At 42.5% G+C, this 15703-nt stretch overlaps 1 protein-coding gene across 1 annotated transcript in view; it reads left to right on the top strand.

The window, feature by feature from the left end:
* The window catches only part of LHFPL6 (LHFPL tetraspan subfamily member 6), a 245582-nt gene that overhangs the window by 212794 nt on the left and 17085 nt on the right, over positions 1-15703 (top strand). Inside the window, exon 2 of the mRNA XM_047723246.1 lies at positions 944-1042. Coding sequence (XP_047579202.1) covers positions 944-1042 — 99 coding nt within the window. The remainder of the gene's footprint in view (positions 1-943; positions 1043-15703) is intronic.

Here is a 15703-nt window from a genome sequence, read left to right as displayed (position 1 = left end):
GGACTCTGTGTGTGTGTGTGTGTGGTCCTACGGGCTCAGCACCCTTGTGGGACTTCAGGATGAGGACGGTGCTCATTCATTGACACCACAAGGCGTTACTGTCTGATTAACCCTCAGATTCTGGGGGTGAGGGCTTCAGCCTCATTCAGCTTCTTGTCAACCCACATTAGGCTTTGATGCAACACAGAAAACGCCAAGCAAAAGCTGTCTGGTCAGAGCGTGCTGCCATGATGACTTCCTATTAAAGTAAACCTGCCACCTTTTTCAGTTTGATCATCAGAACTTTTGGTCTCCACTCCAAGGAGGACTTAAATCATAGAAGTGTCCATCTTCTAGAGTATTTCTGAGATGAAGGGATGCTCCCAGATTCTCAACTTTTCAGCAAAGTGTAATAGCAGGGTAGTACAGTTCATGGTCCAGTCCTGTGCCCAGGCGGATCATGAAAATCTTTATATTTTCTCTGCCCCTGGTAAAATTGAATGATGCCAAAACATTCTATTTTGATTCTTCAGTTGGAAAAAAGATCTAATGCATGACGAAGCATGACCTATGTAGGCACTTCTGCTTGTTCTTGATTTACTTGTTTGCGTGGACTGATGGGGGGATTGGTTGGACTTTTACAAGAGCAATTTAGAAAGTGTCTAAATTGTATTTCCTAAACAGAGTTTGCAAGGCTTTTAATGCTTCGAAAGAGGAAGTTGGTACCAAACTGAGCTATCAGTGTTTTGTTGTTTTTTTCTTTCCTTTTAAGCAGACTTGAAATTGTTCATGGAATCAAACTGACCTTAGATTGCTTACAGGAGCCCTCTCTGGTGCTTCCCAAAAAGCAATCACCATGATCTTGTGTTATATTGCTAATATCAATTCCTCCCTCCCTGCTGCTGCATTTATCTAGATGGGCAGAGAAATATTGCTAAAGCCCTCTTGGCTTATCTCTTCACAGGCTTGTTGATTGGTGCTGGCTGCGCCCTCTACCCCTTGGGCTGGGACAGCGAGGAAGTCCGGCAGACCTGTGGCTACATTTCCGGCCAGTTTGACCTGGGTAAGTTTTCTTCACAGATTGCATTTCTTTTAGAAAAGAACCTGATCTGACCTTTCATAGAAACAGAGAGCAGAAGAGCTATACAACCAGCAGTCAAGCGTAACAATACACAGACCTTTGTTTGTCTGTCTGTTTAGTGAAGTTATTGGCAATCCACCGCCTGGCTGGGCTAGGGGAAGTATTATCGAGACAAAGATAAGAAACAGCCCCTGCTCTGAGCAGTTTATATTCATTGATCAATTCATTCAGAATCATGTGATTATTACTTATTGCATGTGCTAAAAATAACTCCATGGAATTTACAGGTTGCCTGAGGGGATAAAGCCAACAAAACTGTCTAGGGGTAAGAGGTTCCAAGCAATTTCCCCCTAGAGTAATAGACAAGTTTGTGGCAGGGCTGGGTCTTGAACACAGTGATGCACACGGGCTGTCTGGGAGTAGACAGAAGCACCTGGCAAGCCAGGAATACAGCCCAGCAAAAGCACCAGGGAGGAATGAGAAAAGCCCATCAGGAGACCCCAGAGATGCGAGAAGCTGGAAGACATGTGAGTGAGTAGTCGAAGTTTGCACGCTGGTGAAGGGCACCTTGTGACTTTGGTTTTGTGTGTACTAATCATTTTCACGTGGAGTTATGGTGTGTTCTATTTAGCCATCTATAAAGAAGGTTGCAGAGTACTACATGGTTTGTTTGCATCGTCATAATTTGTACATTGGATTATAGTTCACTTGGCTGATGCACCTGCATTTATTTAAACACTTCCTTATTTCTTGCTAGTTGGATATTTTGTCTAGTCCAGTTTCTGTGATGTTAAGGTATATTGTAATGAGAAATTTAACAAAGTAAGTGTTTCTTTATTGCATTATTTTCTGAAGACTTTTTTTCCTGGAACTGCTATCACTATATCAAAGACTATTACCCAGCAAATATGCTTTCCCCTAATATAAGGATAGGCAGATTAAGTTTTAGACGGTTAGTGTATAGTGAGTTACTAACTTAACATTCGCTCTTCCCATTAAATACTTCCTCTAAGAAGAAATGTTCAAGGGAGTTGGTCTAATGTCAGTATTTATCCCAAATCATCATTTAAAAATTTGAAGTTGGAACTTCTGAGAAAAAAATTTGTAAGATCCTGAAAAAATGGGACAGATATGATATCACATCATAGTTCTCAGATTTTGAAAATAAAGCAATTTTTTTTTTTAATCTGGATGACAAACACCCTGCTTCCCTCAAAATAATACTAGGTTTTTTGGTGGAGAAGCCCATACGTTAAATACTACTAATTTGCATGGATAAAAAGAAAAGAGATTTCGGACTGCCCTTCCCTCCTTGTTAAGGCTTTCCCAAGTCTGGATTTGTTTGTGATTGCTGTAATTGCAGAGAAGGGAAGAAATGCTGGCACGATGTTGAATGTCAGCTTGGTTTTTTTTGTTTTGTTTTGTTTTTGCCTTTTAGTTTTGGTGGGGGTTTTTTGTTTGTTTGTTTGTTTTTTGTTTTTTTGGAAAGCAAACTGTGTCCAGGGGGGGATATTTTAACACAGTGTTTGGCATTTTTCTTTCTGTAGTGTTTGGGGCATTCTTGGCTGTTTTACACATGCCTCAACTTGATTAGAGTACTGTTCTTGCTAATCTCTTGCTATTGTGTGTTGCTGTATTAATTAGCAGGTTATAATGAAACCCATATCCTGGTTTTGCAGTTTCATTACTGCATCCATGTAGTTTGTATCTTCTCAGCATGGTCGTGTAGTTTGTATCTTCTCAGTATGGTGGATTAAAAATTTGAATGTCAAACTTTAAAAATAAAAAAAAAAAAACTTGCCTCTTTCCTGGTGGTAATAATTTCTTATATGATTAAACACACTAAACCATTTTAACAATTTTAAAACCACACTGTTTTAATTTTTGCCTGTTTCTTTTTAAATTTCTCTTAGTTGGCTGATAAGGAAAAAAATAAAACTGGCATTATTCATAGATAAAATGAGCTCTAGGTCTTACAAAAGCATCCTACAAAACTGCTGCTGTTTTTTATCTTTAAAAAGTCGTTACTGTTCCGCTGACCACTGATGAAGGCTGAACTTCAGTGAATGAGTGAAGTCATAGATCATGATGCTAACCTGGGAGAGCCTAGGACTGGAGTCGGAAGCCACACATGTATGTGAGGGGAAGCATTCTCAGGAAGGATGCCCACAGTTTTAGTGCTATGCGTGCTGGTTGCCACAGGCACACTCTACCTCTACCACTTCTGAGAACCCAAGTTCATCGCTGCCACCTCTCAAAGGAGAAAGTGTGCAGACATACCTTCCTCCCAAGAGTTGGGAAATGTTAACATTGTTAAGGTTCCCTCTCTCCTTATCGTGGGGCGTGGGTCACTTTTTTGGCGTCCGGTTAGTTCCTGAAATGTTACTTTCTCTCTCTAGAGCACATCCTGAAAGAAACCAGCTTTTGTTTTTGTACAGAAGATTATTTAAGGAGTGCCTTCATTCAGTTATCCAGCCAACAAATATTTAGTGCCTTCATTCAGTTATCCAGCCAACAAATATTTATGGAGGCCCCGTGCTAGGTGCTGGGGATACGGCTTCAGTGAGGCATTTTAAAATCCAGCAGGACAGGCAGGTGTTCAAGATGACAATATCCCTCGATGTGTGTTAGGAAGGAAGGGTGCGGGGCCTGGCAGTGGGCACCGTGGTTGCCTTGCCAATATTCTTCCATGCTGGGTGGTGATTCGAAGCCAGAGGCTGAGAATGTCTCTGTAAAGATTAGCCAGCTCGTGACGTTTTCCCCTTTTGGAGCCATATGGTCTCTGTTGCAAGGATTTGGCCCTGCAATTGTAGCAGGAAAGACACTCCATGTAAAAATGGGCGTGACCCTCTTCCCATAACATTTCATTTACAAAAACAGGTGGTGGGTCTATGGTCTGAGGACCCCTGATTTTAACCATCGCACACTCCTTCACACTCCAGAAGAGGGTTTCATTTCAGATACGCTCCTTAATTGATCCCTTCGGCCGCTGAGACAGCTGGTCAGGGCCTAGAGCAGGGGCTGCGCAGAACAGCCCCAGCCAATTTCCCTAGTATGCGGCGTATGCTCTACACTTCTGTTGTGCTCTGTTGTGAATAGGTGGCAAGCACTCTGAATTAATTGTGATCATCTTACCTCTTACCACTGGCTTGGGATGGGAAGCCTGAAGCCCCTTTGGACTAGGGATTATGGCAGGAGATGTGTCCAGAGGCTTTTGGGGAAAAGGGGATCACATGCCTAAGGGAAAGGCACCCAAAGCCATGCTCCCCTCCCTCCAGCACCTGCCTCTGCACAGGTAGAAAGGCAGGAGATATCAGACCCCAGATGGTGGGGTGGACAGAGGAACCCCCTGAGGCTCAGCCACCCTTGAAGCAGGCCTTCCCTAGCAATCTTCAACCCTGCAGATGCATAGTAATTCAGTTCCCTATTGGGTCATGTTAAAGGCATCTTTTCTCTTACTGGCTGGAGAATGCAGCCTGATGCTATTTTATTTAGTTGCTATATCACAGGTCAAGCGGACTTGGCCTCCCCTGGGCACGTCCTAAGGAAGTATTATTTTTAGCTGAGACTTCAAAGCTGTAAAGGGTTTAGGTAGATAGAGGATGAGTGTGAGTGTTTTAGGTTACAGGGTAGGTGGGAAGAAGAGCCAAAAGACAGCCTAAGTAGGCATGGAGGGTTAGAAATGGGGGGTGGGGAGGTAGGAAGGGCCTCACAGGCTAAGAATATTTAAACTGAACCCAAACACCTAAGTAGTAGTTAAGCAAGGAGGAGATTTCAGAGAAACTCACGTTTGCGGTTTTAATGTACTGTGGTAGGAGGTCTAATAGAAAATAGTTTTTAAAATGCCTTTTTTCCTTAGCAAGGAGATTTGCAGAGAATTCTTTTATGTGACTCGAAAACAATTTTATCAGGCTATTGATTATTTCTCAAGCGTTTTAATACGTTATGAAGTGCAAAGCTTTGCAGCAATTTCACAAACATACCCATTTTTACAAATCAAAGATTGTTACTGTTTACCTTTGGATCATTCTTATTTATGAAGAAGCCAGGAGCATGTTTGAATGCACATATTTTCAAAACAGGGAAACAAAAGTACAAGCAGGCTGCATAATGAATTCCTAAATTACCCAACTCAAATCATACGTACAGCTTGCCTTGACATTAACTTTCAGCCTTTAGCATTAAAATCAGAGGTAGGTTTGTTTCTCTCATTGGTGTTTTAAGCAAGAATGCCAGGTGGTTCAGGTGCAGGGGATCAGCAGCCATACTTTGAAACAAAATTACCCTGATTTATATAGAAAATGACTATTTTCTAATTTTTTTGAGTATAGCTGACACACAGTGTTCCATGAGTTTCAGGTGTATACAACAGTGATTCAGTGTCTCTCTGTGTCATGCAGTGCTCACCAGAAAGTGTGGTTACCATCTGTCACCATCCAACAGTGCCACAGTGCCATTGACAATGTTCCCCAGGCTATGCCTTTTAGTCCCATGTCTAAGTCATTACATAACTGGAAGCTTGCATCTCCCACTCCCTCCTCCCATTTTGCCCATCCCCTTACCCCCTTCCCTCTGGCCACCATCAGTTTGTCCTCCCTAGAGAAAGGAAGTTCATTTTTTATACTTTGCTTAGAATGTAGTTTAACATTCATTTTGTTTTTATATACATCAGGGTGCTTTCTCTTTAGGTTACAAAGATCTGATTCCAACTAAGTAAAACAAAGAAGGTATTTATGACCTCTTACCATAGGAAAGCCGGAGCTAGGTGAGGTGAGCTGCAGACATAACTGATTCAAGAGCTCCAGGATGCTGTCCAGGGCCCAGGATTTTCCTGAACTGGAGACCTGCCACTTGTAGGGTTCTTCTCCATCCTCGGCCCCGCCAATTTTTTTTTTTTTTTTTAAATTTGAGAGAGAGAGAAAGAGTAAGAGAGATCACAAATGAGGAGGAGAAGGAGAAGCAGGCTTCTCACAAACAGGGAGCCCAACATGGGGCCTGATCCCAGAACCCTGGGATCATGACCTGAGCCAAAGGCAGATGCTTAGCTGACTGAGCCACCCAGGTGCCCCTTGCCCCCACCATCTTAAGTCTGGCTTCATCTTGAGGCTAGTTATCTTCTCCTCACAGATGATTGCCTTTGGCACCTGTAGCTTGTGTTCATGTCAAATAAGAGAGGGTGAGTTTCCCCCTCTTCCCAGTAATGGAATAAAAGTCTCTCTCCTCAATCTAATTGGGCCAACTTGAATGAATTGCTGCTGTCAGGGGAAACCATGTATAAAATTGGCTTCTTATGGCGGAGCTTGGATGTGTTCAGAGTTTTATAGAACCAGATTTTACTGAGGAATACTGTTATTTTTAAGTGGAAGATGAGGCTAAGAAAGAAGTCTGTCTTCGTTGCTGTTGTTGTTGGCCTTGGTGGCATATGTTCCTTCTCTCATGAAGTATATGGTTGTGGACCAAGGGTCAATAATGGCTTATGCTGTGTAAGTGTTAACAATGGTGAATTTATTTATTACTTTTTAAGAGAACAAACAATACAGGTGATAAGAATTATATGTAGTATACTCTGGTATTGTCACATAATAAAAATCTGGTAGATGTTTGCCATTGTTATTCACGTTATTTGTACAGGACAATTTTTAATAAATATTTGCTGATTAATATTTTCCTCTTGCTTTTACATTTCGCAACAGTAAGTTTGGATTTACACAGTAAGCATAAGGTCTTTATAATCAGGTTGTCCAGTTGATTTAATTCATGCCTCAGAGATATTTTCATCCACCCGACTTTTCTAATTATATCCTGATGATCAAAAGCACTGTTTCAATTAATTTGTCTTGCTAATTTGCCAAGTAAATTTGAGTAATTATTGCTTTCACTTTTGCTATTTAATTTGATTAAGAAGCCATCATGTTTCCTGTTCTCAAAATTATGTTCTTGGTTCTCAGGAACAGTACCATAAACTCTGAAAACTCAGAAACTCTCAGCATTGAAAAAGATGAGAGTCTGTTCCCCCCACATTTTCCATCCAGTGTAGAAGTCTCTTCCAATCTGAGCAACGACCATGTCACGCATCTCTTTGGACATGTCTCTTTGACTCCTGACTTATGTTTTCTCTCCTTTCAAATCGAGTCACACTTAAGAAAAAATAATTTGCAGGTTATAGTGAGTGGGGAAAAAATGGGAACAAAAGTAGAAAATCTGTCCAAGTTGCTAGAAGTCATTTAGAAGATCCAGGAGGAGTCTGTATTCCCTGATGTAGCATGCTAGTGCAAGAGGATGGCAGGAAAACGGAGAGGCTGCTGTGAGCTCCACCACGCCCCAAACTGGGTAGACCCACGAGGACTTGTGGAAGCACTCTGGAATGTGACTCCAGATGGTGCTGGGAAAAGTTCCAGCAGCAGAAGAAGCTCCATGAAGTGGCGGAACATCGTCCAGGCACCACCCAAGGAAAAACAGCCAGCTTTGCTGATCACTCAGCCTTTTTAAGGGCCTCTTTTCAAGAGAGGAAGGGTTTTCTGCATTCATTCTAGAAAGGGAGGAGAATAACCAATTCGGTTCAGGGCCATGAATACCAGTGGGACCGTGACAACAATAGCGGACCGGGCACATAACCGCTTTAAGTTATGGCTTAGCAAATGCTTCTGGTCTTGCTTTAGGAGAAGGTATCCCTTCTGTATCATCCTAGATCCAATTCTGTCTGCTTCCCTAAACACATCTTTGTAGGTTCCAGATGAGCCCACGGGACAGGAATTTTGCAACTTCAGTGTCTGTCTCAGTGTTTGGCCCAGAGAAGTAGTCAACAGATTTATTTATGCAATGGATCTTTATTAAGCAAGTTTTTAGCATCAGTAATTGTGCCACATACTTAGGATAAAATTATGAATTAAGATAAACACGATCCTTACGCATGTCACATATCTGCCATCCACCAAGTGGTTAAAAGAAGGGAGGGAGGAAAGGAAAGAGGGAAGAAGGGATGACGTGGGGAGAGGGAATAAAGAAGATCGAGGCAAGGAAAGAAGATAAGAGGCAAGGAAGGAAGAAATCTCACTGCTGATTTGTGACTCTAAAAAGGAAGCTGCCATTATGATTCTGTAGATTCCTGGCTGCTGATATCCTGGTGAGAATTATGGCATTACTTTCTAAAGGAATATGACTTAACCATCTCCCAGAAAAAAAAAAAAATCAAGTTCAGGGTCATAGTTTAAAGAACAAAGTGCCATGGTAGATGAAAAAGAAATAGCTCTAAATTCTTAACCACCTGAATCTCTTTTGGTTTGGTTATTGAGGAACAGGACCATCACCAATCCTGTATTAAGCCTTCTTAAAGCCTCATTCAGTGGCTTACAGTGATTTGCAGCAGTGAAATTCAGTGACTGTAAGAAAAGGTAATTCTCTTAAAAAAAAAAAACCTGGGGGAAATAATATTTCTTAAGATATGGCCACCACGCTATTGAGAAGAATAGACCAGTCTCCCTTTTAAAGATTCTTCTTCATTTTTTCAGTGCTTTATAAAAACAAAAAAAATATAGATACACCTGAGTGGTGCGCTATTTTAGATAGAGCAGACTTAAGGAACTTTAGGAAACTGAACTGGCTATTCTCGTTAACCCTTTTGTATTAGATGCTCTTAACTCTTTCACAGTATGTTCCACTCAGATATTAATCTGGCTGTAGAAAAGCACTAATTTTAAATTGAATTGTTTTTGATGTTTTAGGCCCTATCTCAGGAATGAACTTTGTTCAACTGACTCTATCAGTGAAATCTCTAAGAAAGAAAGGGCCATTAAGATAAATCAGCCCTATGAACATCATCTTGAACAAATCTTTAGATTTTATTAAAATTTCCTGGTAGTTAAGGATTTGGGGAATGATCTGCTAATTAGGAAGAAGAGCCCATCCCCTCCTACCATCCCGAAGTGTGCCCCTTTTGATTATGTGATTAATGCAACCCCCTTGAGAAGTCCCCTACCTGCTCCCTGCCCTCAACGAGATTATAGTTGAGAGATTTATCCCAGATTTGTCTTAGAACATTCTGTTATCAAATAGTAACATGGAAGAAAACCTTCCAAGTACTTTTGCTGGGAGATGTGTCTATATGAACATTAGAGTTCTTTAAAAACTTGATATTATGGGGCGCCTGGGTGGCTCAGTGGGTTGAGCCTCTGCCTTCGGCTCGGGTCATGGTCCCAGGGTCCTGGGATCGAGCCCCGCATCGGGCTCTCTGCTCAGCAGGGAGCCTGCTTCCCTTCCTCTCTCTCTGCCTGCCTCTCTGCCTACTTGTGTTCTCTCTCTGTCAAATAAATAAATAAAAATCTTAAAAAAAAAAAAAAACAACTTGATATTATGGTTCTTAATCTCAGGAGAACTATTTCTGCCCCAAAACTGAGAACTCATGTGTTTTGTGCCTTTACTGTGTCTTGTTTTCTTTGTCCACTTCCCCTCTTTAGCAGATCTTCTGTTAAGAAATAGATATTTGCAGGCGTTATTGGTTATTAACACATCCAATGTGTTTTAGAATAAAACCAAAAATGTAACAAAGTCATCAAAAGGCTGATCTATCTTCTAATCTGATTTTTAACCTGGTGGAATGTTGACAAAAACTAATTAATGTAGAGGCTTTGTAGAGCAAAACTCATTCCTGAGATCTTTTTGGAAAATTTCATATGAATAGATTATTCCAGAGTACTGAATTTTCCCCTTCAAGGAATAAGTTAATGGGGAAAACATGGACTGGTTTCAATCCCAGTTTTATGCTCCTAGATGTTGGATTCTGGACAGGTGTTTGGCCTGTCAGAATTTCAGTTCTTCAGTCTCTAAAAGGCAGTGATACGTTACTTCACAGGCCCATTGAAAGGATTAAATGTGATGAGAGGGGAAGGTGCTTTCTACACAGACGACCTATGGTAACCAATAGCCCCTCCTTTCTGCCTTAAAGGCCAACACACTTCCTATTTTAATCATGTTGAAATAGTTTGAGGATGTGCATGTATGATAGCCAGTATCCATCATTTTAGCCAGAGTATATGAAACATACAAAAAACAAAAGCAAGCCTTTAAAAAAACATCATTAGCAGTTATGTTCTCATATGATTCAGAAGGAGTCATTCCTAAGAGGGAAGGATGTTTGTAGAGTTATTTGCCTTTACGCTGAATAACTGAGAGTAAAAAATTTTTGAGTTCCTTCAGGTTTTTGCTGTCATTTTGCTACAGTTTTATGTGATACTGTCAGGAATTACTCATTGCAGTTATTAATTATACTTTTCTCTCTTTATTCCCTCACCTCTGATTTGTGTCCTTTCTAATCTAATCATCATAAATCATCTTAAAGTCATGCTTTCAAAGGAACACAATTCAGGGCACCTGAGTGGCACAGTTGGTTAAGCACCTGACTCTTGGTTTTGGCTCAGGTCATGATCTCAGGGCAGTGAGATGGAATCCCACGCTGGGCTCTGTGCTCAGCACAGAGTCTGCTTAAGACCCTCTCTCCCTCTGCCCCTCCCCCTGGTGCTCTCCCTCTCTCTTTCTCTCTCTAAATAATCTTAAATAAAGGAACACAGTTCAACTCTGTCTCTGGGCACTATGTATCTTGGAAGTACTGATTTTTGTATGCTCTGGATAGTTTTTTTTTTTCCCCCTTATCTCCTGATTTGGAGTCATGCTTTGGATAGCTAAGAATGCCAGCTACATGGTATCTAGATAGTAAACTACTCTGGCTTGGCAACTGGATGTTTTGATGACACTGGTAAATGAGTTTGATGTTGGCGGTAAGCCTTGTTCCAGGGATTGGTGTCTCTGGATCATACAAGGGTCCAAAGTCCATTAATAGGCTTCAGAGATTTGTGACCCCACTGAAATCGTGTGCAAATTTTATATGCCTGTGTGTCCATGCTGATTTCTGGAGACTTTATTTGTAGCTCTTATATGGTATTCAAATACGTTCACTGACATCAGAAGAGTTAGAACCTCTGATAATCCATATTCGAAGTCTGGTATTAGGAGGCTGAGAAACTTGACCTCTAGATTATACCTGCCAACAGTCCTCAAATCCCCCCAACCCCGAAACTGGAAAGCCACTGAACCCTTTTGACTTGATTTCATTACCTGTGAAAGTGTTTGTCGGGGGGATGTTGTAGGGAAAAACATCATACTTACAATACTCATCATTGCAAATAGGTACTCCCATCCACCAATTCTTCTTTGAAATCATAGCTGTGAAAGTGAACTTCCTAGTGAATTGATTATGTTTCCACTTAGACTGCTGGCCAGTTGCACTGGCGCCAGTACCAGGAGACAGTTCTTCAGCATGTCCTGAGAGCTCTTGGTCCTCAACTGTCTGGTCAAAGATGTTTGTATACCAAACAGCCGTGGAACTTATTGAATCCTGCTTGCTGGAACAAAGGACAAGTTTGCTTCATGTTTAGTATACGAAGATAATGTCTCCCTATGGGCCAAAATTTGGGCAGATTTGGGCACCTGGGTGGTTCAGCAGGTGAAGTGTCTGCTCAGGTCATGGTCCTGGAGTCCAAGGATAGAGTCCCGCATCAGGCCCCCTGCTCTGCAGGGAGTCTGCCTCTGCCTCTGACTGTCCCCTGCCTCATGCTCTCTCTCTCATTCTCTCTCAAATAAATAAATAAAACCTTAAAAAAAATTGGGGCAGATTTGTTTGCAGTCTACTATAAAAAATTGGGGTTCCCTAAGCATGGGATTCCTCAGCTGTGACCCGAACTCCCTGGTTTGCCACATCAGCCCCTCTGTGGGGTGGGAGGCGAGGGATGGATGCAAACATGAAGTTCAAGCTGCTTGCTGAGCTGTGAGTGATGCACTCCTCCACCCCCGACCTGGGAGCCTCCTGGCTTTTCCAGCATCTGTGAAATGACAGCAATTGAATTTGCTAGCATGCAAGTAGAGTAAAATCTCACTCTTCACAGTTCTTGACACCACTGTCATAATGCCTGTGATTCCTTTGAAAATACTTCAGGATAAGCAAGAGGTGTGATCAGTTAGGGGAAGTCACAACTCAGGTGTGTCTTCCAGAACAGATGCTCAAGGCGGGTTAACACAGCATTCAGTTATCCGTAACTCAACCAACACCAGAAGCTTGACTATGAGGATCGCCCTGTCAGAAATGGATTTTTATTGGTAGAATTAACATCTCACCGATTACTATGATGAATGTTAAAAATGGATTCTTGCCAGTGAGATTAAAGGCATTCAAGATTGTGGATTAGCTCAGAGCGTTAACCATACTCCCTATCCTTGCACGATGGGATTAAGCATCCATCCAAGCATCCAGCCATTATTCTAAGTCCCAGTGATATTCGAAATATCTAACAACCAGTTTTTCAGAGGCCCTGACCCATCCAAACCGAGACAAATCTTGACTACAGCCCTGGAGACCCTGCTCTGCCAGGCACTGTTTCTTGGGTTTCGGGGATGGGAGGCTGGGATTCTCTAGAGTTCTGAGAGGCAGGGAAGGGACAATGGAACACTTGGGGAACTCGGAGAAGTGCATGTTTACCCACCAGTACTGAGAGGTACATATTTTCATATTTTAGCAAGTGACCCAGCTTCACTAAAGCATTCCAACTGCGTGTATGCTGCCCTTAGGAGTGGCAGCCAAGCCACGATCATCCCCAAACAGCTCAATTCCCAGGCTTTGGGGATTTCTGGTGGTTTGTTGCCAAAGGGAACAGAACCCTGCCCTAGAACATTGCTCCAGTGCTTCCTTCATGCCAAGTGGTCTCCAAACTCTTAAAGGGTAGGGAGCTCTCTTCTTGTGGGTTTGCTGGAAAATTGGCTGCAGATGCAGGCCACATGGAGTACCGGCAATTAGAGACAATCTAGGTCCCTTCACGCTGTCTTTCGTGGCCATTTATGAGTCAGGGGAGCTGAATTTCAGGTTGTTCCAGCCTTTAGAAATGGCAGCGAAAGACAGAAACCAAAGGATAATCTGTCACCATACACTGAGTAAACCCCACTGATGATCTCAGCCTCCCTCCTACGGAGATGGGATTCTGTGTCGGTTCACAGCACGAACACAAAGGCCACCAGCGTGCACTGTGTATATAGAGCCAATGTGTATGACTTATGACCTTAACAGTGGCATTATCTCTAGTGACACTTTTAGGATGGATTTGGTGTTAAGGGGCAAAGATTGATAACAACTGCACTAGCAGAGACTCAGCTGGCCAGACGGAACAAAGGGGAAACTGTTTTTCATGTGTAGATCTTGCAAATATCTTAACACAATCATTTACTGGGCCAGGAAACAGAGGTCCATTTGATTGGTGGGATGGTAAGAATTCAGATGTAGTCACCCTACTTTTCTGACACTTCCACTGAAATTTGATTATGTTTCTGGAAGCACCAGGGTAATTTTCTTTTCTTTTCTTTTTATTTTTTTTATTTTTATTTCATTTTGTTATTTTATTATTTTTATTTTATTTTGTCTGGCCATCTTTGCGTCGCGGGAATGCTACATAGGCAAAGCATCTTTGCCACCTGTTTCACGGTTATGGGGCTTTTATCGGAATTCAGGATGGGAGGACGCAGGGCCTTGAGTCAGTGCAGAGTGCAAGAGGAAGGACCCCAATGGGTCTGATGAAAAGGAAAAACAGTGAGCAGACTTGGTGTGGCAGGATCAGGAACACCCCTGACAGCCTCGATGTGAGAGGACGTGAAATGTTCTTTCCCGTGCAGTCACACCCAGCAAAATCACCCAGATGTCTGTTCTTCGGGTATTCCAGAACCAGTTTCTCTGATGGACTCTGTTCTCTACCTCCGGGTAACACTGCCCCTTTTTCGTTACTTTGTGCCAAATGTATATAATGTAAAATTTATCATTTCAACCATTTCTAAGTGAACAATTCAATGGCAGTAAGTACGTTCACAGTGCGCAATCATCATCACTGTCTGTTTTCTATTTCCAGAACTTTTCCATCATCCTAAATAGCATCTGTACCCAGTAAAGAATAACTCTCCATTATTTCCAACGGCCAGACCCTAGGAACCACTGTTCTGCTTTCTGTCTCTGTGAATTTGCCTATTCAAAGCAGCTCCTACACATGGAACCCTGCAATATTTGTCCTTTGGTGTCTGCCTTTTTCTCACTTAGTGCGGTATCTTCAAACTCGTCCATGTTGTAGCACATATTGGAACTTCATTCCTTTTTATGGCTGAGTGATATTCCGTTATATGGATATGCCACATTTTGTCTGTTCATCTAACCCTGATCGTTTTTTGTCTAGAGATTGAGAGTTGTTTTCACCCTGGTGATTTATTTATACTGACAGCATCTGTTCCACTGGTTTATTGGCAAAAGAGGTTTTTTGTTTTTTTTTTCCCCTCACAACTTTATAATTCTTTGCTTTGGCTTTGTGAGGTTAACTTTAAAAGTACGGGTAGGTAATGATGTGGTATACATACTTATCACCCAGTTACTCAGGCAGGACTAGATTTTTGGTTAAGAATAACCCAGCCTCAGTGCCCGGCTTTAGATTGGAACCAGGAAATTGGGTTGGATTTAGATTGGAACCAGGAGAAAGACTCTCCTGCTGGATGTTTGAGAGAACTGGGAAAGTGACCTTGGTCTCCTGAGCTACATTAACGTCACTGGCAAAATACAGGAGGTGACCAGTGTCAAGGATGTGAGCACACCATGTGACAAATCTGTCCAGAGCTTGTGTTTTCCAGAAGTTTAATTGGAATGCAGCCAGGCTCATGTGTTTACTTGGCATCCGTGGCTGCTTTTGACCTAAAATATTTACTACCTGGCCCTTCTCAGAAAAAGGTTGCCAACCCTTGCCCTAGATGATCCTTCTCAAATGTTCATTTGCTCTGAAATCCATGATGCTGTGATTGGCTAGGTGGGAGGAGGAGGAGCCAGGAAAAGTCCCAAGGATGCAGAAACCGAGGTGTGATGCGCTGGTTCTTGACAAGGCTTAAAATGGAGAAAAGCTTGGTTCCTTACTGTAGCCCTGACCCCGCGTCCTCCTGACTCGGCATCCCGCTCTCAGCTGGACTTGCCAGGGATGACTTTGATGGCACATATACCTCCTGTGGTTTTTTTCTTACAGAGCATATGCTTTGCTCCTGTAAAATCTTATCAGCTGGAAAAGCCCCTCTCCTTCAGTGGGAAGTGTTGTTTCCCACAGGGAGCATGTGCAACCAGTAGCCTGAAGGCACTTTGTGGAGGCGAAGGGACCCTCTGTGTTTCTGCCCTGCGCCTCCGGGAGGTGATGGAACCGGGGCTCCAGTTCTTCCTCACCTGGACACCTGCATTCTGCCCCTGGATGCCCCTCCCCTAGTGTTTCACACTATTTTATGATTAATGCTAGAATGTCTTCTTTCTTTAGGTAAATTTAATCTGCAGGCTGTTGGCTGTGTTGGCTGTGGTCCACTGGGGTAGGCTGTGCTTGGCAGGAAGGGCATGAGCTTTTGTGGTAGGTGGGGTGCAGCTAGAGGGTGGGGACTCCTCAGACCCCCAGCTGAGGGCTGTTCTCAGCAGAGTAACTTGTGCAAATGGAGTGGAAGAGGGTGGATGCCTATTTTCACAAGGAAAATTACACAACAAAAATTGCCTTTATGCAGAGTCTCATTTTGCATGCCATATGACCAACGTCTTTATTGAGTTCTGGC

The sequence above is a fragment of the Lutra lutra genome, chromosome 3 (genome assembly GCF_902655055.1).
Source record: "Lutra lutra chromosome 3, mLutLut1.2, whole genome shotgun sequence".
In the NCBI taxonomy this organism is placed as follows: Eukaryota; Metazoa; Chordata; class Mammalia; order Carnivora; family Mustelidae; genus Lutra; species Lutra lutra.
The sequence above is the reverse complement of the archived record's forward strand: the minus strand, read 5'-3'. Positions and strand labels throughout refer to the sequence as shown.